Genomic DNA, 24941 nt, shown 5'->3' with positions numbered 1-24941 from the left:
TTTAAACTTTGACTTGCTGTACTTGCCTTAGTTCTACACACAATTTTCAAGACAAAGATGGTGTCAATAAATCTTAACTGTTAGTTTACTTTCAGCCTGTCTGATTCTGACTGTTGTTGTGGCAGTGGATCTGTGTTCAACCTTTGCAATTACTTTGGTGAGTACAACATTATCATAACTAATAGGAACAATTGGCAAAACTACCAAAATAAGACTGAAGTTGTCATAAACTGAAATTATCCTTTGCTATCCTATCCTTCATGTTTCCATGGACACAGAAATTATGCAAACACACACAGACACACAGACACACAGACACAGACACAGCACACACAGACACAGACACACACACGCGGAGACACACACACACACACACACACACACACACACACACACACACACACACACACACACACACACTGAAGCCTAAACTGGTGGTCACTTTACAGAACAAAATGAGAACAATAGCATCATTTTAAGAGTTCTGATAAAAGCTTGTTTCTTTTTTCCAGACGATCCAATAAATCAATGGTGTTACTGTTTCATCATCTCCTCTCTCTTCGCTCCTTCTGTCTCATTCTGTTTTTCCTAAGCTTCTTTCGGTGTGTCTGTCCCTCTGATTTTCCAGCAGTGTGCAGCTCAGGCCTTGACATCATGTTGGTTCATCTCCAACCCATCCTGTTTTTTGCGTCCCAGAGCCTCTGCCTCCTCCAAGGTGGTTGTTAGAGGTTTGCCCAGGGTCTCAGGCAACAGCAATGTCAGCACTCCGATAATGAATGCCAGGATTCCCACGATGAGCTGCACAGGGGTCATGATGAAAGGAAAAAAAAAAGAAGAATTTGCTAGAATTTACTCTCTTACCCTTGTAGGTAAACTATGATAAATATGAACAGGGTACTAAGGTGACAGAATGGACAAGGTGAAAACAGGTAATTAAACATTAAAAATCTGTTGTTCTGCAAGAACCAGCCAAAAGAAACCATGTATACCTGAGGCAGATAGACCCAGACATCAGCCAGGTACACACAGAAGGGGGCCACCACACTGCCAACACGGCACATCATACTGCCACTACCTACTGCCAGAGACCTGGAGGGAGATCATGCACAAGGTCAGCAACATTAGAGAAGACAGATTCACTGACATCAGGGTACAGACACAAGGCCTACCACCACCAAAATAGAGAAAAATCTATTACTGCAAACTCTCTGAACAGTAACATTACACTTTGTTTCTTAACTTTGCTGTTTCTTTACACATGGAAAGACACTAAACAACTTTAATGTGCCCATAATGATATCCTGTGGACGGGGGTAGACTCATACAAAAACACATACAATGTTGATGACACTCTTGACTCGTCCTTCCTGTTTGTACTCAGCCACTTAAATAATGCTTAGAAACTGAGCACTAAGAAGAAGGTAAACAAAACTACTTTAAAAATATATATCAAATTATCCTGTAGTGTGTGTTGGCAGGAATTTTACATTAAAGCTCGGGGAAACAAGCTAACTATTTGTCAGTACGACACCAGCTTTAACAGGCTAGTGGTGGTTAAAACATCTATAGAATGACAAATTGCAAACTGATTCTAGGCCAGATATTCTATGTCTCTGGGATCTGTATGTGTTTTGATTCAGTTTGTTCTTACCTGATGATGGTTGGATAAAGCTCACAGGTGTACAGATAGATGAGACCAAAGGCAATGGCGATGGCAAACTTCCCTGTCATACAAAGAGCGATGGCCAGTGCCTCGATGTCCTGTGGAAAAGGGGTGGAGGGGTGAGAAGTGAGCTCAACAGTCATGGACATCATTTTGCCCAGAAGGGCAACATGTGATATTACAGCCAACGTCATCAACACTTGACCTTTGACCTTAAGACTTTTCATCAGACCACTGACTCTGTTAATAGTCAAGCTTTAAACACGAGACTCTTACAGCCCTCCATGGATGGGTGAAGTGAAGTTCATGCTGACTCAATTCTGCTCGATTACATTTTCTAATAAACTGATCTAATAAAGCGAAGGGATGATTGCTCCCTCAGTCACTCACTTTTAATTTACCTCATTATTAAACTTGGCATGGGAACTACTTAAACAAAACTATTTCTATTCATGGCACTGTAGATATAGATATGATACTGAGTGTTTTATATTTGCACATACATGTCTTTCATATGTGAATGTGTGTTTGTCATGTGTTTCAATGGTACACAGACAAAAAAAAAAAGAAAAAGCTGTTCTTGGAAAGTGAGCGGTGATCTAAGGAGCTACTACGGCTTCTCTTACCAACACCTGGAGAACTACAACTGAGTCTGCTGCTGTGATGCAATAGATACAGACACCAACACTCGGCCCAGACTGTCAATGCTAAAGATACACAGAGACAGGAGGGAGGCTGTGTGAGGTGATCCAATCCACATCAGCTATTTTTAAACTGCTGGCCTGAAACCACCAAGCTTTATTTTAGGGTGCTCTGAAAGGGAAGGTCTTTGTTACTTAGCCCTGTAATTTATGAATTTGTTTATTAAATATTTTTGCTGTTAATCACTCACTGCTATGGTGTGTTCGCATGGTAGTAAAAGTATGTAGCCCCATGTGAATATATGACACACACAGGGCTGTTTGCGTGGCAAAAAAGAAATGTTTTCTTTGCCCCTCTGAATCATGTCCAGATGCCAGATTTGGCAGAAAGCTATGTCATGTGTCACCAGAGTGTAGTGCTTAGTAAAACTTACAGTGGTTACATTTGGACAAAATACAGACAGGGAACAAGTTAAGCCACTGAAATAAGTATAAATGTTTGGCTTTAGAGCGCAATTATTGTCACTCCCTAACTAATACAGTGCAGTGTCAGTATTTAGACAAACACAGCATTCAAAAGTAAAAGCACTCAGAGTAGCCATGATAAAAAAAAAAAAACACACTTTCTAAAGTATCAGACACAGACTGAAGATTTGACTGCTAGAGTTAGAAACACCAGCATTACAAATCTTCAGAATGTTTAAGAAAACTACTTAACAAGTATGTAAAGAAAACCCTAAGCCCAGAACAGAAGAGCACATCGTGCAAAGATCCACAGAGGGACCAACAGAATCTGAAGATTTCATTAACTTTGGACAGAAGCTAGCTAGTTGTTTCAGTGTTTCTAGTCTTTATGCTAAGCTAAGCTAAGCCTATGCTGGCTGTAGCTTAATATTTACTGTACAGACTTGAGTGTGTGTTGTATGTAAATCCTGTCACTAAGAAACTGTCACCAAATCAAGTTCTTGTACAGTATACTTATACAGTATACTACTTCTACTCCTCTTCTCTCATACATTAGAGACCATGACATGTTTACCAAGGTAAGATATACAGTATAGGTCAATGTAGTTTACCAAAGAAAGTTACAGACACTCTGGTATGTGTGTTAAGTCAGCAGAGGGAGTTCACTAGATTGTGTTTCTCTGTGGAGGCCTGCAGAAGATACTACAGTGACACAATCAAAGAAAAAAAGAAAGATGCTGTTTCCACTGTCTGCGTGCGCTTGTTTTTGACGTCACACTTGTTGACTGCTCTATTCAGAAAGGCTTTCAAGGTCAAAGGTCATATTTACTTGGACATTAAGTACCAGCTGTTAGCCAACCCAGCCATAAGCAGTACTAATTTGGGTCATAGCTCAAAACACACACACACACACACACACACACACAGACACACACACACACACACACACACACACACACACACACACACACACACACACACACAGGGAGCTGAGTGTGTCATATATCAGAGCTCAACAGTGAAAGTGGTCCAACTGCCCGGGGCAACGTCAGGACAGGACAATAAACTCCAGACAGATTGTGCCACTGCAGAAAATACTTAAGAAATATTACAGTAAGCCTTCTCTCTTTCTGTTTCTGGCTTTCCCCTGAAAGACCTTGTTGACACTGGAGTCACTGGCCTTGTTCTGACCTGGCATTAACCTGCATGGTCTGACCACAAGTTGACAGCTCTAAGCACTTGAGTTCACACCTAGCACCAGAATACGTCTTCACATGCATCTCTAGTGACAGATTGTGATCGGGTTTCAGTTCCCTGCTTTATATGCAAATACAGATGTATGCATTGTTGTTTTTAGCCAATGTGATTATGACAGACATGTCTGTTATCAGTGTGTATGTGTGTGTGAGAGAGAGAGAGAGAGAAAAAGAGAGAGAGAAAGAGAGAGCGCGGAACAAGGAGGGGTTAAGTGAATCATTGCAATGCACACAGCTCTACAATAAACAAGCTTGTAGTCATTTGAAACATTTTTGTGTCATTATGTGTTGGGACTAACTAGACTGTGGCAGAAGACGTCAGTTGAGTAGGCGGTCCTTCAATGTGGCCAAGGGCGCCTTTGTGTTCACACAATGTTTGAGTGATTGGATCTCAAATGCGTCCTCAATGCATCTGAGGAGCGTTCACACCTGTACTGGGTTAGTACAGCTGTCCACTTGTGATTGGATCCCCCGAGATACATTTTAATGCCAGGTCTGAACAGTGCCACTGTCACATGTGTAACGCTCCAAATGCCGTGAAACATCAGGATTTGACAAAAGTGGAAGTGATAGCACTTACTGTGAGAAAGTACAGAACATTCTTTGAATGAAAATTGGCCTGCATTGATTATGACACGAAGATTTGTGTGGTGTCTGGCTAGTTCCTCTAAATTTGGGGTCATATAGGTGCAAAAGTTTGTGACCGAATTTTTGTTACTCATATCTATGACTATTTTTATGGAGCCACTAAAAATTTTGCTGACACCAGTAGTTTTATAATCCCAGAGCAATAACAGTGTTGACTGCATCTATGGCTGCAACAAAGGAGGACAACATGAATTATACCAACACTTAAATTTCTGAAACATATACATATACTGTCTCTCTCTCTCCCACACACACACACACACACACACACACACACACACACACACACACACACACACACACACACACAGTCTTTGCACGTACAGCAGGCACCACAATGATGAGCATACAAGCCACCCCGGCTAGTAGCAGAGCTGGGGCACAAGTCTTCTTCCTTCCAATCCGGTCCATTGCAAAACAGCCAACCAGATACGAGGGGAGCTCCACTGCGCCTGGAAACAACCAATCACAGCAGCTCTCAGTCTGAGGTTATCATGGCCATGACACACTGACACTGTGACATTCTATCCAGGGGACCTAAATAACTAGTTTCTGAAATGTTGGCAAAGATCAGCTTCCTAAATGTGCTCTACTGTAAGTCTCCAAAGGAATTAAGTGGGGATTATAAATGTTCCTACTGGATGTTAAAGGAAGCACATAATCAGCATTTTCTGTTATGTGTAAAGAGAAAGGAAGACAAAGTAAACCTAATGCAAACACTGGAACAAGCATATCTTCTGCTGAACAGCTAAAATTTAATTCCCAGACATTAATAGTACCAAATGGGGTATTTATGATGTACATTTGTGAAAATAATAATTCACTATATATTAGCATTAGCATATATCAGCATTGCATGAGCAGTACATCGGTTTTAGATTTGTTTAACAACAAAAATGTTTATTACAGTACAAATCTTATTTTCTTAATTAGATAAAAAAGCAACAGCAAAACTGTTTAGTTGGGGCTGTAGTTGTGGTTTGCTGCATTTCTGTTGGAAACAGAGCAGTAAGCCACAGTGGTGAACAGCAAAGAATCTTACTGCCTTCTCAATGACAAAATATTCTCCTAGGTGATATACGGCCTGGGATGAACATGATATTTGATAGTGTGCAGAACTATGGCTAAGACAGTCTTATTAGTATTCTGCCCCATTTGATAAACAGGGCTGAACTAAGCTCAGGGCTAATAGCCTTATTTGTTTACATGGGAAAAGGCTGATCTGTTATTAGATTTCCATTTAAAATCCAAAGAGGTTCAGCAGTTGACGACAGTTCACAAACACAAAGGTATCTACATTCGAATGACTGAAGCAGGACGTGTTATAGTTTCGTAATAGCATTACCTCCCCATTAGCCAATCACTTACCAGCAAGGAAGAGGTTAATGTATTGGTTTCCACCTAGGTTGACTGAGCCTAAAGAGAAGACATAGTAGCCCAAGCTGCCGATGAACCAGATGGCCCACACTGTGCATGTGCGGCCCGCCATCCTCCAGCTTCCAAACAGATCCAGGATGGACAGCTTCTTTTCAATCTGCGATGGCCGCTCCTCTGCCTCCTTCTCCAGCAGAGCTCTGCCATTCTCTCTCTCCTCTGGCTCCAGGAGATCCTCTGCCTTCAGCCTGCACTCAAGGCCATTGAAGCGGGCAATCGCATCCAGCAGGGTCTGAGTGTCCTTGTAACGGCCCTTGGCCATCAAGTAAAAGGGCGTCTCCGGGAACTTCCAGCAGAAGAACAAGAAGGGCGAGGTGCATATGGAGAGGATGATCTGGTAGATCCACCAGACCCGCACCAGGTAACCGGTCAGAGCCACCACCATGATGCCGACTGCAAAGGCCGCGTGAACGTGCATAGAGGTCCATGTGCGTACCTTGATGCCAGTGAATTCGGTAACGTAGACAAACACCACCACGAGGTAGCCACTGGACACCTGCCATGAGCAAAGCAGGGAAGGAGGACAGTGAAATGTTGAACTAAATTTATGGGCACTTGGTGTCAGTATTGTTACCAAAGAATGCATAGTGTTAAGTTTTTAATTTGAAATGGCATTTGTTATTTTTTTAGGCCATATATTCAGCAGTTGCAACTTTTACTTAACAGCAACAACTGCGGTCACAAGAATGTAAGAGTAGCACAAGTAAAAAGGAATTATAAAATCAGTTACACAGCTACATATGAAAATATAAAGTTTGCAAACATAAGCCACCGTAAGCTGCTAGTCATAATCAGACCAACTCAGACTGTAGCAGAAAAATTGAATGCGTTGAAGTGAGAAAGGATGAATTTTCTCACATATTAATTCAACTCTTTATTTGTTAAAGAAACAGTGTGGCTTTTTATCTTTTTAAACAAAGCTGAAATGGGGATTGTTACATTCTCGTTTTGTTTTTTACTAAACCAACTATTTGTCATTTGCATATACAGTACCATAATCACAGGACGATTTATATTCACAGCAGCGATATGTTTATATATCTGCAACTTAAAGGTAAATATGTTTAATTCTGTTTATTTAGCCAGATCTCTAAAAGAGAAATATTTCAATTATAGTGTAATAAATATGTCAGTAAGCTGTCCCTGCTTATAAGACAGAATATGCACTGTGTGTAGTGTGGCTGAGCAGTATGGGCCTACACTGTCTGAGAGTCTGACTCTGTGAAAAACAACAGCTGTAGCTGAGGAGGGCTGGGGGGGGGGATGGTAGAAGACGTCGAGGAGTGAAACAGAGGGCAGACTGTAGGGGCTCTTTCAGCACAACTTTACTGCCATGTGGGCTTGTAACCGTAATGACTCCCTTCCTTTCCCTTGTAAACATGTTCTTTTATGCACATAAAATCACACAAACACACATTTGACTATACAAAGACACACTGAGGGCACCGATTTTGTCTCTGCTGCTTTACTGCCGTGTATCCCTCATATTCCATATGATTTTTTTACTTTGGATATGGTATTTTTTTTTTTTTAAACTGATGCACCAACTAAGCTTTACCAGGACACAGGATCTGATTTAATTTGTAAGACGTATTCTGATGTTCATATTTTAGGTATTTTCCTAAAGTCCTGAGCAAGAACGTCAACTCAATTCATATGTAAATGTCATATTTATAAATACGCAGATATCTATGCATGGCATGCAGAAAAACAGATCCTCCCCTTAACATCTATATCAATTTCTTTTTTCTCTCATTTCTGCTACTTTCATGCATATGGATGTAAATGGGTTCTCAAAACTATTACCACATGATAAGACTATTCTATTAATTTATTTGCCAAGTAAATTCTTCTATCACAAACTACGCCCAGTAAGAGGACAGAAAAACATTATACATACAGTTAAAGTTACACAGTTATATTTACTTATATTCATATTATACACAGCTGGAGCAAACATTGTGGCTTAGCTTGTATGTTGGCTTGACTGCAAAATGACTAACAGGAGGCGGCTCTTAATATATTCACAGAGAACATTAGCAACTGGCTGAGAGATTGTTTTGCAGAGGAACTTCCAGAAATCGGATACATAGTGAACCTGAAGAAGAATGTTCCTTTACAAGGAAAAGGTAGAAGGTAAGGGCACCTCCCTTGTCCCATGTTAACTTTTGCAAAAAGTCCAGAATGCATGCATTCATAAGAAACTTCTTTCAAAATGATAACATTTAAACACTGACATTAGGGTTTTGAAAAAATTTCTCAAAATGCGCTTCTACACTGGATTGCCTTTACAAGCTAAAGTGCCTGGAACTGCATTGGATTTCATATCGTAGTGAGGCCACTATCCTAATCCACGCTACTTAAGTTGCCATTCCCTCAATGGCGCCATCCATGGTAGAAAAGAAAACAGGCATACAAAAACACACAACCATACACAGTACAGAAGTGCACATACATGTGTGCACACGTTGAACTCACCATGGCAAGGAGGAAGCGAAGCACCACAAAAAAATAGTAGTTTCCAGAGAACGCTACGGCCACCCCGAGCCCAAACTGACAGAGGCTGGTGATCATCAGAATCCTCACACGACCAACTCTGGAGGAGAGAGAAACATACAGGTGAGAGGAAGGGAGAGGAAAACAGGGTGAGAGAGAGAGAGAGATAAATGGACAGAGGGACAGAGGAAAAAGTAATTGAGTTAATACAGTATGCTCAGGTAAAAAACAGGGAATCATTAAGTTGCAAACAGTTTGGTCAAATTCTGCAACGAGTATGATACAGGTTTGGATAAAGAAAGGTGATCCAGTTCTAAGACAAGTGAGGTTCTGCTTCAAGGTGTGTTAGCTGCAGCGCTACAAATGATGATTATTTTCATTACCAATCAATCTGCCAATTATTTTCTCAATTAATCAATGCCCATTAACATATCGTAGAGCAATGAAATGAACCAACAGACTGAAAATATTCAGTTTACAACAATGTAAGACTAAAAAAGTTCTTATTTGAGAACCTGAAACAATCAAATATTTGATGTTTTTGCTGTGATGAAGGCAATGTAGTAAAGTAATATAAACTTATTTTCTGTGGTTCCACTTACAAGGTCAAACTGGTGGAACAATCATGATGCTCACCGTCTAAGTTTGAGTAAATGACGCTTCATTTCATATCTTGCAGCTCTGTGTCACTTACACCTGTACAACATCTAACCTAAATATTATCCAATTCTGTACAAACCATCATTTTTGCTTTTAATAAGGGAGAGATGCTCCACATCCCCTTTGGGTGCTCAGTGTAATTCATTGGCAGGCAGTCATCGAGGTCATGGTTATCCACGACAGGTTGAATCACGGGCAACTGTACTTGGTTGTAGACCAACTGCTCTTGGATCAACGCCAGCAAAACTTGACCTCACAATGTGAGCCATAGTTACCGGACAGTGCCCACACCAGTGTAAGTGCATAGATAAAAAGCATAAAAATAATGATTAAACCATCCAAAATAACCACTGCCATAAGCATTTAATTCTAACCTCCTCTGTCTGAACTGTGAGCGGGATCCATAATAAGAGATAGTTGGACAGACATCAAAGCAAGTGCCCCGTCGACTCTGACCTCATCAGGCAAAAGTCCTACTTCTAAATGCTGACCACCTAAGTTCCGTTCTAGCCCAGCAGCTGGCTGTTGTGTGGCCAGGTCACCAGATCTGCCTGATGACACCTGATGTTCTTTTTCCACTCGCATCTCTTCTTCCTTTCCTTTCTTTCTCCGATCATTCACATCTACCATCCACTTTTCCTGTCACTCTCACCTTCCTTTTCCTACACCTCCACGCCTATGAGGCAACCGCGGGTGTGCACTCAGTCCTTCGCTCACATACCCGTCACTGAGCATGAGAGAGGACAGTGTCATGTTTAATGCTGAGGTAGAAGTGCAGACGTGTCTCCTGAATTTATGACTGCATGTGTACAGGATTAAAAAGGCAGCCTCTCAACCTGCACGCTCCTTTCAATGCACACATGAAAAACAACTTCCTTATATGGTGGAAAAATGTGTCTCACATGATATAATTTAACTTTTAAGTTTCCTCCGCCTTCTTCTCCACCCTTCAGTCCTTGCTTACCTGTCAGCAATGTCCCCAAACAACAGCGCTCCGATCAGCACCCCCAACATGAAGGTGGGCTGGCACAGTTTGGCCAGCCACTCTTTCTCACATACCAAGTCCCAGTCCGTCACTATACTTTGCTGAACTTCAGAGCGGTCGTAAACAAAGTTTCCAACACAGGCTTTCACTGTTTTGTTGCCGTCAAAGTCATATGTAAACCCTTTGGGATCGATGCGCAGGGCGCAGCGGCACCGGCTTAGCTCCCACTGCTCTCCCTCAGACGTCCTCACCACCAAGGGCCCAGTCCCTGATTTGAAGACGGGCAGGATGTCTTCCAGACTTGATACTGTCAGGTTACCATACAGGATGTCAGTGATGTTGCCGGGCACACTGCACACAAAGTTTGGAGTCTCCACCAGGAAAACAGAGGCCAGGTAGTGGATCCCACAGGCTACGGCCTGGAAAACTGCTGCAAAATATAGACATGCCTGAAATCTGGAGAGAAAGAAAATACATTTAAAATATGCTATATATATATATATAGAATACATGTGTTGTATGGCATTTGGATTGTAATAATTGCATTAATTGTAATTGTAATACAACAACAACAAAAAACAATGCATATCAAAGATGCCATTAGATTTTATATAATTCTTAGACAGGTTGGAGTGTGCTGTGAGCATGTGAAATTATCTCATCCCTTTATTACCTCCTTATGTATTGACACATCTGTTGGTTTGTTTGTTTGTCAGAAGGATTAGGCTAAACAAAAAGTACAGAACCAATTTGCACCAAACTTGGTGGAGGGATGGGGCATGGTTCAGGGACCAACCCATTAAATTTAGGTGTGAAACCAATTAAAGGGGTGGAGCCATGAATTTCTATTTAAAATCACTTTCCTTAACATTATCGGATTGGACATTTTTCAACAATTTCCTTTAGGTTGGCCTTGGCGGAGGTACGAGTGTCATTCTAGTTTTTAAAATACATGGTCTTGCACGGAAATGTAAAATGCAACTTTATATAAACCACATGGTCGAGAAAAACGTGGTGGTGGGAACGATCATATTTTGTTACACTTACAAAAGACCAAACAAATTCATTCAATATGTGCTTTCATAAATCACTGTGAGAAAACCTAACTAATGAAGAAATTAAAAGAATTCAATGAGAATTCAAGAATTTCCATGACTTTAAAGTGGGAAGATAGGTTTGGGAGGCAAACCCAACACAGCAAAGCCCACATTCTGGCATTTGTAACTTTGCAGCAGATTTAAAATATGAGAAAATTATATTTATCTTGCACATCAAAAAAAGAACATCTTTTTTTTTTTATCTAGCCTACTTTTCACTGTCGTCCCACAGTGAAGCATTTTGTGATAATGAAAGCATCCAAAAGTAACTTTTGCGCACAACTAATGAAATGTAAATGGTAAAAAACCTCTTGTTGTTAGAAGCATTTGTTTTAAAAATGGCATAACTGAAGTTATAAAAATAACTTCAGTCGTTCAGCGGTTACTGGTCAAAAGCTACACTAACTGGTTATTGATGATACCATAAAAAATACCCCCGAACCCCCGAAAGAGGAAATGTACAAACTTCCTAAGTCTGGAGAATAGTAGAAACGCTCTCTTACCTCTTGAAATGTCCGAGCTCGTCGAATATTCTTTCTACGCTCATTTTCTGACGGCGGCTCTGAGCGTCTCTCTCCCCGGCGACCAGCGGATTCTGAAGTCATAAACTGAGGCTTTTCACGGAGCCGAGTGAGGGTAGGAGGGGCGCACACACTCACATACACGTCTACACACACACGCACACACGCACGCACACAGACACACACAGACACACACACACACACGCGCGCGCGCGCTTTCAAACGCGAAATCAGGGGTGGAAAACTAGCCGCTTTGACTGGAGACGATGATGTTTTGGAAAGTTTCTTCTGCTTGTTGTATCCTCTCTGATGGGTTCACTTGTATTCTATAGCCTTTTAGATCAAGGTATAGACTTCATTGATCAGGCCTTTAATGTTCTCTGACAGGAACTGGCCCCTTCTGGTCATGATGAATGTGCCCTTGATTATATCAGTATATTGATTTTATCATTGGGCCTATATCTTTCTCATACAATGAAGTGGGTTCCTAAGTGAAAGCCAGGTTAGTATGATTAAAGACAAAGCATAAAGTCACTTTTGAAAACCTGATCACTTCACAAACATTTTTTGTGGATAAACTCATATATCACCTAAGCACAGCCTGAAGAGCTCCTAAGTGATGTGGACAGGATCAGTCTGGAAGCAGGGCTGTTTACTCCTTTGTAAATAGACCCCCTCTGCATAACATCCTGCAAGTGTAAGACTAGGCCTCTGACATCATGGAGCCATATTTCATCTGACATGTTACCCCCGTCAGGGTCAACCTTTTCAAAAACAAGTGAAACAAAAGCGCCTGGTGTCTGCCACTTAAGCGTAGTGGTAATGAGCTGCTGAGTTCATAATCATCCCAAGGTCATGGTTAAGATTTCTGAACAGTGAACCATGTGGCTCAAAGTCTGAATGCAGCTGCTACTCTTTCCATCAGTGCTGTTTTCCGATAGTTAATGTTAGTTCTGTTGATCAACTTAATCAATTAATTGATTAATCATTTCAGCTCTACTGAAATGCTAGACCTGAGTTCGTGTGTGTTTGCACCTCTGTGTGCCAGTAGGGCAGTATGAGCATTTGTCTTCCAAGGTAAATCAGACCTTTCCTGACCATTAAAACCACACAGGTTTAGTTCAAATCTGTAGTATAACATTCATCTGTCTATGTGTGCATCAAATTAAAAATGTGTCAGATTGCATTTAAATCCGTGCAAGTGTGCATGCATTTATGTTTAGTTTAAAGGTTTTAGCTGGCGCCCTCCTCAATTTCGCTTCCAATGTTCATACACTCACACAGAAACTGCATAGGTTTGTCTTTGAGATTTTGTTTTCTTTTAAATAGAAAATAACCCACAAAATGAAAACCGTATTAGAAACAAGTGCCATAAATTATAAATACAATATAAATAAGGCATTGCACAAAATAAAATATCAAAGAAACCAATGAAGACATTAAAAATGATTGCACAAACAAAAGATATTAACAGCAAATGCAATATGCATAATGTAGCTGCATAATGTGTTCTCCAGCACACATGTTGTCTGGTGCCGACAATCCGCTAGTGTCTCGCTTTCATATTGAGTCGATCCAGTCGTCTGTGTTCATGTCTGCATAGTGTTACATGGTTTTTGTCTCTATTTGGTGGGTTTATCTAGTACTGACACAGATTTACTAAACTCAGTGAAACAGCTGTATTCACAGTGTGTCTATATGTATTTTACATATCAGATATGTTTGAATTTTATTATTATGTGTGTTTAGAACTTTTTATTTAGGGTTGGGGTGGAAAATTTTGAGATTGAGATTTCACTGAGAAATGCCTCTACTAAAATCTCTCTAGTTTTGCGCTGCTTCACTATCAATATCAATTTTGAGACACGTAATGTTCAGATGTTGTAGTGTGGTATGGTAGAGGTTTTGGGCTGGCCCTCCATAATTACAAAGGGATATTCACTCTGAAAGTGTAGTTTTTGTTAGGCGAAAACAAAAGTGTTCATTAATGCTGTGTGCCATCTTTATTTACTCATAGCCAGTGACATCTAGGCTGATGCTTACACCTCTTGATGTATCTCACAAGTGCTACCTTTCTTTTGACAGATTAAGAAGATTGAAGGTTATACATGTAGACATCAGCCTAGATGTTACTGGCTAGGAGTAAATGAAGATGGCACGCAGCGTAAATGAACAATTTCATTTCAGTTTAGTAACTCTGTGTGAGTATTACAAGCAACTCTAGCTATTTATTGATTAGCAAACCACGTTACTAACACTCTGCTCCAACAACAACCGTAACTATGGTAACTACCAAATTCAATAGACTACTCATTTCATCACGTTACTGTACCTCTGTCTTTTGCCCGTTTTTCCTCCTCTCTCTTTCTTCAACAACAACGTCTTTTCCAGGGTCACGGGCCTATGCCACGGGCAGGCGCTGTTCAATGCTGCAGCGAAGACTAGAAAAAGCCCCCCCCCCCAAAAAAAACAATAAAACAAAAAAACAAAACAAAACAAAAAAACAACCTCTTTGTGTTTCTGTTTCAGCAAGTGTTTCTATTGGAGCCTTTGATTAATGATTGATAATCTAAAGTACCTGTGGCTGTATTGACTTACTGCGACTTGCCTTCACCGGATTCATAACTATGACAGTGTTTGCTTTTGCCATCACACTGACTTGCCATCTGCTCCACTTGCTCAGACGGGAAATCATCAAACGGGAGAAGTGTTATTGAAATAGGTAGCCTAATTTACGCAAACTGACAGTGACAATTCATAAACGGTGTGTAACCTTGAAATTAACAGCATTGCAATATCATCAGCAAAACCTATTATTGATGAGACGCAGGTTTGATAACCATAAACAAAAGCAGCTGAGTGGAACATCAGTCTCTTCTGTCCTCACTACATTTTTACAATCTGGGCTGGGATTTTGATTTATGCAGAAAATAGATATTTTTGCCATAAATCAGAGGGTGGAAGTGGAAGTAAAGTCTTCCACATGAACGCAAGACTGTAGTGCTATAAGGCCACACTGTAAAGTTGTATTCGTTTTGGTAAATATACTTTTATAGCTTATACATTATAAATTATTCCTTATGATATATAGACTAGCATGCAATTTTAGCTATTTAGGAGAACAAAATGTGTGCTTTTGACACTGGCTGGAGATTGATCCACTTTTTGGAGGGCTGTGTTGCTGACTAACCTCTTTCTCTCTCCTCCCACTGACCTGTCAGCTTTTATTTGCTATCCACCTCCTTACGTGCTTTCAAAGATATTGAGGGGGAGCTGATAAAACTTTCTGGCATGTGGTCATTAAGGATAAAAGGCGTTTATCTTTGTTGAGTGGTGAATGGTTGTTTTTGTACATGTCCTGTTATGTTCTGTTTTGTACTGCTGTTTGTTGAAGGTGTGGGAGAAAGACAGATTTGCTTTATGACCTTAGATACTCTTATTAAGTCTGGAGTTACTGAATCAATCTGTGTTTTACTTGTGCTTTTGGATTTTAAGTTTTAAGTTTCTCTTGTTTGTGATCTGACCACAGTGACAGTGGACAAAAGTGTCAGTGCGGATTACTCTGGGGTTTGAGTGTGGCCACAGGCAAAAGCAAACACATTCTGACCTTCACCTACTCCTGTCACAACTGGCTGCTTCTCACCGAGCGAGGCTTCGATAAGTTTACCCAGGTTTCAACCAGAAAAAAAAAGGTCTTTATTTTCCTTTGCATGCTAAACTATTTCAGTCCAGTTTAGTCTAGTTCTCCCTGCTGTGTTGTGAAACCTGCAGACACCACAGCACATGTGACAGAGGAGTTGCTGTTTGTTTACTAGATAGCATCAAGTTCATCCCACCTGCAAGAAACCTGCTCTCTAAAGCTAAAAAATATTTTTCTAATCTGTAAACCTCACCCCATCTTTTCATAGCCTATCATAACAAGTACCAGTTCTTTGTTTGTCTGTCTTTTCTTCTTGTAGTTGAGGTGTTGATTGTCTTGTTCCTCTGTCCTCCACTCCTTATTCCCAGGTGGCTCAATTTACATTTTCTCCTCAGCCTCTAAAACCTGTATTTTCTACTGAGTATTGGTATCAACAGGTGGTCAAGCCAAGCTATGTACTGTATATAAATAGTTTTCAAAAACAGTGTGTGTAATCTGCTGCTGAGACATTGCTTCTGTGACATTGCCTCTGTTTGACTGAATGATTTCAGACATATTATGTCATAGTAAAGATTTTTCTGCCAAAACAATCAATATTTTTTGTCATCAAAATCTAACAGAAGCTAACTCCCAATGCCTTTATCTGTTGAGTTAACAGTCGGCCTCTGTATGACCATGTTTGACCTTTCCACTGATTGATCACAGAGGAGAGGAGAGGAGAGGAGAGGAGAGGAGGAGAGGAGAGACGCAAACTTACAAAAACGCATTCCATGAAGCAGCAGATTTTGGGCAGATCCCTACAAATCATTGCAATATGTGTAATGCCATCTACAGAGAGAAAAACATTTCCTGTGGTCAGTCTGAAAAAGCCTCAACAGAAAGCGTGTTTCTCAAACTTTGATCTGAAATGTGTAGCCACAAAGGCACATAAACGATTATAAGTAAAGAGTCATACATAATCAGCTACAGGCACACATAGTCACACAACATACATGAACATGTGTACAAATACACAAAGAATCTGAGCTACTTTCAAATGTATCGTGCCTCACTTCATGTAATAACTTCTACAGGAATCTAAAGTCAGTCTAACAGGGGTGCATTCTTTCCCCATTCTCTCATTGCTTTCAGCACCATTATCAGTTACATTACCAGTTGGCCTACATCACTTCAGACATTCACAGACTTAAAGTGACTTCTAATCCAATCCATATGGTCTTAAATGTTCATGACAGACCACTTGGTGGCAGTAGAGATTGTCAGTGCCATATCTCTTCACATCTGTTTCCCAAACCTCACTGATGTAGAGTTTTTCTGTTCTTTCTTTGTCATTTTCTGACCTTCTTAACTAGACGGTCACTAAATTAATGTCATTTTCTTACATTGCAAGAAAAACTTCTAATTCCAGAAATGTGAACTAAATATACCTTTAAATGTTTTGATTTTCCCTTAGGACTAATAGCACTGGTCTTATCAAGTTTTTATTCTAATTACTGCAATTTACCATTTACCACCATATTATTCCTTCAGTGTCTATAAAACCGTATAACCGTTTTAAACCTGTCACATGTTACTTTACACACAAAGCAAAGCCAGTGTGTGTGTGTTAATGCTGGTCTGCTGTCCATAATATGCCCTTCAAAATATAGCTTACCCCGTCACTATGTCTCTCTCCAGCCAAGTCTACTTTCACAAATATATACTGTATGTATGTTGTTATATACTGTATGTTTATCGTCCTCAGAGGACAACTTGATTGACCGATCACATCATTTCATTCAGTATTATTTCTAGTACAAAGGGGGCAGTAGAGAGCTAATTATAAACTATCCAAATACAAAAGTTTGTCATTGTATCCAAAGAGCTTAAAGAAGGCAGCTTTATCATTGTCCTGCATTCATTTTTTAGATATAGTTATATGAGAATGTTATGTGAAGCTAGACAAATCCTACACTGTGAATCCCAATCCATCTGTGATACACAAATGTTAAGGACTGATAAAATTAAATGAAACATACAACCTTTATGTTCACTTGACACAAACACCTATCCTTTGTAAGCTTGACATAATTGTTTTATGATAGGTCAACAATTTTTGATTTTTGAGTTAATTTTGCCTAAATTTATAAAGTCAATATAGCCTAATTAGTTCAAGACTTAGCTTATATTTTTGATAGTTGAATTAACTCAAAAATGTTTGTAAAAGTATGCACGAAATGTTTTTATGTTCATATCACCAGAAGTCAATTTCTTGCACCAAGCAAGCTGCCAGGCATAAATTTCCAGTCAGGCAGAGGTCATGATACGTGATATAATTATTTTGTGTCAATAAACATTTAAATTGAGTAAGCGAATTAGGATTTACAGTGTAATTTCCATTTAAGTGAAACTGAGTGAGGATTTTCTTTGTCCAAAAACAATCCGCTTTGGCAGTCCAGATAAATGGCGTCTCCTCTTTTAGTCTAAAATATCAGTAGCATATTCAATAAATGAGTGCACAAGAAGGGGCTCTGATTATTAATTTGTTCATAAACAAAAGCGGATTTAGTGTTCTTTGGAGGGACATCAATGACAAAGTTAATGAAGTGACTTGAGAAGAGAGTGTTAGCTTACAAATACATTTTTTTTTTAAATTACTGGCAGAAAGAATTAAGGCACAGAAGTTAGTTTCAGCATGTTGCAAGAGATTTCAAGGCCACACTGAATAGTAACAGGCAATTAAGAGATTTATTCAGTGCTGGAAGATACACCTGAGCATGAAGACTAAGTTAAAGAAATTGTGCTCGGATTACTGGTTTCTGCAAAAACTGAAGCTTAACTGTGTTGCTGTCTTGAATTTGTATTAAGAAGTAGTTCAAGTAGTATTAAGAGATGGAAAGGGCGAAAATGGATGCAGAATGCAAAACCTAAGCAGTGAAAAAAGTTTAAAATGTGAGTCATATTGTGAATGAGGTGAAATATACAGAGAAAGAATGAGCTAACCAGCCAGGGAGCAAGCTAGCCGCCTCCCACTGCAGCTAGCTTGTTCCTAAGAGGCTCTGCGCCTGGTGTTATGCCTAATTCTAGATTCTAATTTAGTGGCAAATACGACCACATTACAATAGTTTAAGTAGTGGTATCCAGCTCCAGAATCCTGCATGCGCCCCTGTCTACTAGCAGGGGTAAGTATGGGCTCAGTTTAGGGTCAAAATGATTTTGAGCTTGTAAAGTGATGTCCACAAACAGGAGTGGGCGATCTTACTTAGGCATATGTATATGCCTATATTCAGACATTTAATTTTAAAGTTCAATCACTGCTCATCGCTGTCAACTGTTAAACAGCTAGCCAGCTAACTGCAGCTGGCGACGGCAGTCCTTGCTCTGCCTCCTCAAGCTTGTTGTAGCAGCACATGTACCAGTTCTGCACCTGAGCAGAACAACAACCACCTGCAGTCATGCAGTCCATGACGCTGGATTTATAGTCCACACACGGGACGAGAGATCTGCCTGCCCTAATAGCTAATAAAACATTTGCAGCAAAGAAAAATTTAATTTGAGCATGAGTGTAAGTTCATATTATGTGCTTAAGTCCAGACAGAGTGACAGAGTTAACTGTATGCAGATGCTGAGAGAGAACTGCATGGGCCCTTGTAACAGCAGGCCCTGCCCATATCTAGAGTTACACAGTAACCCGAGAGTCTGTGGGGCGGGAGAGGCAACTGGAGGGAGGAGGCAAAGCAACAGAGGGGTGTGTGTGTGTGTGTGTGTGTGTGATGTGAGTTAGATAGAGAGAAAAAGAAAGCAAATTAAAGGGACGTGTGTGTGGGACTTGAGAGTGTGAGGAAGGAGTTCCCAAAGTTTTCAAAGAGGGCGGCACACATCGTACTTCTGAATGTGTTTGCAGAGCCTCATGATATACACGCCAACATGCACGCTGTCGTTCAGGTTAAGATGCAGGCACGCACATGCATGTTGGTTCACGAGCAGAGGTGTTTCTTGTCATGTTTGTGTTTCATTAACTTAACTCCCTCTGTCTAGTGGTGGACTTTGGACCTGAAGGAAAGGAGAGGCTGGAAGAGAAGAGAAGAGAAGAGAAGAGAAGAGAAGAGAAGAGAAGAGAAGACAAGAACAACAAGAACAGAGTGGAAAAAGCAATGGGCAAACCAAAACTTCCAGTTGAGGAGATGGAGTGAAGCGAGCCAGAGAGTCACACAGGACAAGACAGTGACTGGACATGGGCAAAGAGCGACTCACCCTGGGGTTGCTGCTGCGTTTGGGTATTCTGCTCACTACTGTGTATGTGTGTGTTCATGTTTACCTGGACAGAAGTTGGCGGAGAACACCTGCACCCCTGGCATTTGAACATCCCATCCAGTCTAGGCAGAACTTGGGGCAACAAAGCAGAACCAAGCGGGTCTCTGCAGAGACAGAGGAGCAGGACAGGAGTATTAAAAGGAGAATCTCCTACGTCCGAACACTGAAGAAGGACAGTCCAGCTAAGAAGAGGGATGAAAACAGAGAAGTCCCCTCATCTCCTCTCAACCCACACAGAAAGGTATGTTTCAGTTTGATATCCCATCAACGTTTGAGCTCTTAATTGCTGCGATTAAGATTCTTGTAAGGTTATCTGATCTTAAATCAGTGTAGTAGGAGACAGAGCAGCTCAATAAGGAGCTTTCACTCCATCTCTGTGAGTCACTGGCTTAAATCTCAGTAATCCCAGGAGGGTGATGAAGGAAGAACAGGCAGCAGAGTCAATGCATGTTCACTGGGCGCTTCTGAAATGCTTTGAAGTTGAAAAAGAGAGTTTTTGTCACTGTCACCAGTTTTTGGCCCACGCAAAGCTGCATTTATTTTATTTTTTTTAATCAATTTTTTTTTTTTGATAAATGTATACAATTCAAACAGCTGTAATTTCAACACAAACTACAAATAAAACACTAACACTGGCTGTTTTGTATCAGTAGCAAATCTATACAAAGTCTGCTTTAACAAAGGAGCATTCAGATGCAATGACTTTTAAGAGCAAACACAGCTATTCACATACACACACACTCCAGGGGCTTGACCCTTGACCTGTGAAGGGTGTGTTGAAGCATCAGCTTTAACAAAACTCCCACTTCCCTCCCTTTTACTGTCTCGTTGTGCCTTTTCTTTTTCTCTCCGATTCATCTCTGCTCTCTTCTCCATCTCAGTAGCCTTTATTTTGTCATTTGATGTCTGCGTCCATCCATCTCCCTTTTTGTTCCCTTTCACAGCCAAATTCCACCAACTCTCCCACCACCAATACATACCCACAACAAATCTGCCTTTTCTTAATCTCGCTTTCTTCTCTATTGTCCTCCTCTCTGTTGCATTTCGTGCTCCTGATACTTTGGGGTAAGATGTGCCTGTATGCTCGCGTTTGTCTTTAAATCTTTAATGACTTATACCAACTGAGTTTTAAATGCCATGGAAATCACTGCAGGGCTATTATGCCACACTGAGAGCGATCAGCACTCATGCACCATCAATAACACATACCACCATATGCTCACTCTCCCTGCTTCTTAACACAAAATTTGTCACATACGACGCCCTGGAGGGGCCCGTAACAAAATTTCTGTGTCATGTGCTGCTGCTGTTTAACTCTCTCTCTTTTTTTCTCTCTGCCTACATTTCTTCTCGCTTTTTCTCCCTTTAGGTCTCTCATCTTGAAGATCACTGCTCTTTCGCTCTGTCATGTTACCTTGTTCCTGTTCTTCGTGCTCTCATCCTTACTTTTGCTTTTTCATCTTTCCTGTCTGTCTCAATTTGAAATTTCAGTCTCACCTCCTACTTCTAACCCATATTTCCCTTAGTTGCTATCCCTTCCTTGAACCTCTGTCCCTCTCTCTCTCTCTCTCTCTCTATCTCTCCTTTTTCCTGCTCACTCGCTGGCTCCCTGCACATATTCCTGCATAGCAGATGAAATAATGGGCAGGAAAGCAGGACTGCTGCTCTGCAAGGAAAATGACAAGGACGCCTCCGGCGACCTTGATGAATAACAATGAGGGGACTTCAGAGAAGAAGCTCAGTTATCAGTGGGCAAGGCGAAAAAGGTGAAAATTAGTTTGTAAAAGCTTAATTGCGGTGAAGCTTGGTACAGTGCTTATGCTATTCGAAGCACTTACTGATTTGCGAATTTCTGGATTTTATTATTTGGTTTGTTTATGTTGGCATTTAGTGAGTTGCAGTGTACTGCTGTAAAATTGAGAGTCAGTACGCCTTCCCCCAGTCCAGGTGGTTGGCATGCCGTTTAAAATGTACTTGCATTGCGTTTAGGCCAAAAGGGATCACACAGTTTGGAACATAACATTTAGCAGTATTTTATATTTCTGTTCCCCTCCCCTTTGGCGTGTTAACTATAGTATAAGTGTTTGTGCTTTCAACAGACTGGGGAAGGATTGAAGTTTTATGTTGCTGCAGAGCATAAACAAAGTGTTAGCTGCCCCTCACTGGTTTCTATTCATGAGCTGCAGTTTCTAACAGTCATAACTTCATCTGCAGGAAGCTGATATTCAGTTCTTCATTCATTCACATTTTATAGTCTTCTATATTTGGAGGTTGGTCTTTGACCACATCTGTATTTTCAACAATTAGTGAAAGAAACAAACAAACATTCAGAAGGACAATAGGCAGAGATGTCCACATTTTATTGACTTGAGTTCTACTGATTATGCATATAAACCAGGAGGTCATGCACCGTGACATCTACTGTATTTCGTGAATGTATAAAATGTTACAATGTCATGTTACATATCAGTGCATGACAAATCAAATCTTGTGCAATATGTTCTGTATATAAACACTGCAAATGAAGACACACCTCAGAGGGAATCTGACTTTTTATATTAAATATGATTTCCTGCTGTGCACAGTTGAGTTGTTGGTGAGGATTTCATATTTATATATATATGGGATATATGATCTTAATGTAACACTATTATTAATGTTGGTGTTTCGTAATGAGGGCTGTGTGCACTCATTCAAATTTCGCCTCCCCTTATTTTTCCTGTTAGCACTGAACTGACCTCACAGCTAATGTATTTTCATTTTTCATTTAATGTAATCCATCAGTATGGTTGATTGGCACAAACACTAAACTCATCACCTGCACTGTGGTTGACGACACTCTCTATGCTCTGCTTCGCACAAAGGTTGATTAGGGTTTCTACCAGTTTTGGTATTAAACAGTATGTTTATGTCTACATCAGGATTGAGACACAAATAAAACTCCACGCCTGTCTGGCGGACAATGCCACATCCTCTGTCTTCATCACTTCTGTAAATATTTCCACGTTCACACTAACTGATTGATGACATTTTACTGCATACCAACAACTACAAGGTGACACAACTTAATAAACTTACAGGCTGCTCTGTCGTCCTTGCTGGCGTTTGAAATGAAAGCTATAGATTTATTTTTTTTTTGCTTTGAGGCTTTGTCTGAGCAAAATGAAGCGAGAAATCATTCAGAAACTCATTCAAGGAGCTGGAGTGTAGCAAGGTTACAAAGACTCTGGCTGACAAATTCTGTCTCCTTTGTGTGTGTATGTACAGTATGTACTGTATATATATATATATGTGTGTGTGTGTGTGTGTGTGTGTGTGTGTGTGTGTGTGTGGGTGAGTGAGAGAGAGAGAGAGAGAGAGAGAGAGAGAAGAGAGAGATGAGGATCCTAAGAGTCTGTTTTAGTAATAACCAATCTAAAAATCTCTCTAGAACTGCCTGTTCAGCTTTGTTTAAACATCTACCTCTTACAGGCTTTATTCCACGCTGGCAAAAGAGGAGAGGGATGAGTTGGTTAAACATAGACAGACATGAAGCGTGTTGGGCCAAACAACAGCAGCAGAGATGGAGGGAGAGAAAGAGAGAGAAACACAAGCAGGAAGAGAGAAAGACAGAGACGAGCAGACATGGCATTCACTGATGACTCAGCCTGCTGACTTTAACACAATAATAAACAGACTACTGCCCTAAAGTCACAGACACACACAGACAGACACACAGACAGACACACACACACACACACACACACACACACACACACACACACACACACACACAAATACAATTTTCTAGCTGAAAGCTCTGAAAAAGACAAGTAATTGCTGGATGCTCATAAAGTCACCAGAAGTCACCAGATGACGCCATATGCCAATTTGCATGAATATGCTTCCGACACTCATCTCCCGCCACTGGTAGAAGGGGAAAATGCTGCTATGAACTGGTTGGATAAGAGAAGCAAGTAGGCTACCACTAATACCCTATGCTCTACCCTATTTCACAAATAAATATCTAGGATAAATACGTCATGACAAAGCATCTACAGCAACGCTAACAGCTGTGTGAGAGGTACGAAGGCACAGTTTGAGCTGAAAACGTCATGCTAACATGCTCACAGTGTGAGTCCAATTTATAGTTGAAGAAACAAACCAACCGATCTGTATTCACAATCATATAGTGTAAGTTCACGCTGGACATCACCTTATTTCTGTCTACTCTGTACATACTGTACAACAACTAATGCATGTTTGTCCAGCTCAGAAGAGAGATTCCTCGTTTGTTGCTCTTCCTGAGGTTTTTTCCCACGTGTCTTTTCCTGCCTAAGGGTGTTTTTGTGGTGATTTAGTCCTTATCTGGACAAAGTGTCCTCAGATAAAAGGTGTCAAATGTTGTAGAGATTGGAATGCACTCTGAGACAAACTGATGGATGATGGTTTGGAGTTATATAAATTTGACTTGACTTCACTGTTAACTGTTTTCCCAGGATTTCTGTGTTATTTCAGTGTTATGCAACTTCCTGCCTCCCATGTCCGAACATTCAATTAGCTGAGATGTGTAGCTGTAATAATAAAGTTACACTGACCAAATTGAGGTCTTCAGTTGTGCATCTAATTAAAAGCTTAAGTTACACACTGTTATTATGAAAGAGTGAAAAAAAGGCTTTAAATATTTATATAAAAAAAACATTTATACTCATCAGACATATTCACTTTTTATGATGTTTTATGTGTAGTTCTCGAAAACATGGTTCACAGCCATTTAAGCAGCAGTTTGGCAAATACAGCAACAATAGGAAGCATCTCGACCCAGCAGTGAACTGCAACAAGTGTCTCATTCCTCTTTCTGCTGTTATCTTTGAACTGCAAAGTGTTTTCATACAGTATGAAAATACAAACAGGACCTTTCTTAAATTTAAGGCCTATTTTCTCATACGTCCCGTCATGAAAGAGAATACTGCTCACTGCTGCTTTTGCTCCCCAGCTCAACTCTGCAAGCATTTCTTTTCTCTCACTCCTCTGAAGACAGTATCTTCAGTTCGCAGCTTTGAAGTGATTTGTTCTTAAGTTTTCTCTTAAGGCGCTCCGCACATACCTACCACTGACAGAGGTCTCCAAAATTAATGTAGAAATGAATTTTTAATGTTAAAC

At 40.4% G+C, this 24941-nt stretch overlaps 2 protein-coding genes across 3 annotated transcripts in view; one reads left to right on the top strand and one right to left on the bottom strand.

Annotated features, from left to right (window-relative positions):
• Window positions 1-389: 389 nt before the first annotated feature.
• On the bottom strand, window positions 390-11930 carry slc22a16 (solute carrier family 22 member 16). Its single transcript, XM_022770436.1, has 8 exons — window positions 11849-11930; window positions 10228-10704; window positions 8586-8703; window positions 6042-6603; window positions 4998-5125; window positions 1652-1761; window positions 990-1089; window positions 390-798 (listed from the first exon to the last, which is right to left on the bottom strand). The coding sequence occupies exons 1-8, from the start codon at window positions 11890-11892 to the stop codon at window positions 640-642; spliced, it is 1698 nt and encodes a 565-aa protein (XP_022626157.1). The 5' UTR covers window positions 11893-11930; the 3' UTR covers window positions 390-639.
• A 7386-nt stretch (window positions 11931-19316) lies between these two features.
• The window catches only part of mettl24 (methyltransferase like 24), a 32163-nt gene continuing 26538 nt past the window's right edge, over window positions 19317-24941 (top strand). The window contains exons 1-2 of one of the 2 annotated variants that reach the window (XM_022770463.1): window positions 19317-19430; window positions 19524-20040. In XM_022770463.1, coding sequence (XP_022626184.1) covers window positions 19720-20040 — 321 coding nt within the window. In that variant the 5' untranslated portion in view covers window positions 19317-19430; window positions 19524-19719. Of the gene's footprint in view, window positions 20041-24941 lie in introns of both variants that reach the window. The other variant, XM_022770462.1, reaches the window with a different exon arrangement.

This window comes from Seriola dumerili, unplaced genomic scaffold (genome assembly GCF_002260705.1).
Source record: "Seriola dumerili isolate Sdu_G_001 unplaced genomic scaffold, Sdu_1.0 BDQW01000025.1, whole genome shotgun sequence".
Classification (NCBI taxonomy): domain Eukaryota; kingdom Metazoa; phylum Chordata; class Actinopteri; order Carangiformes; family Carangidae; genus Seriola; species Seriola dumerili.
The sequence above is the reverse complement of the archived record's forward strand: the minus strand, read 5'-3'. Positions and strand labels throughout refer to the sequence as shown.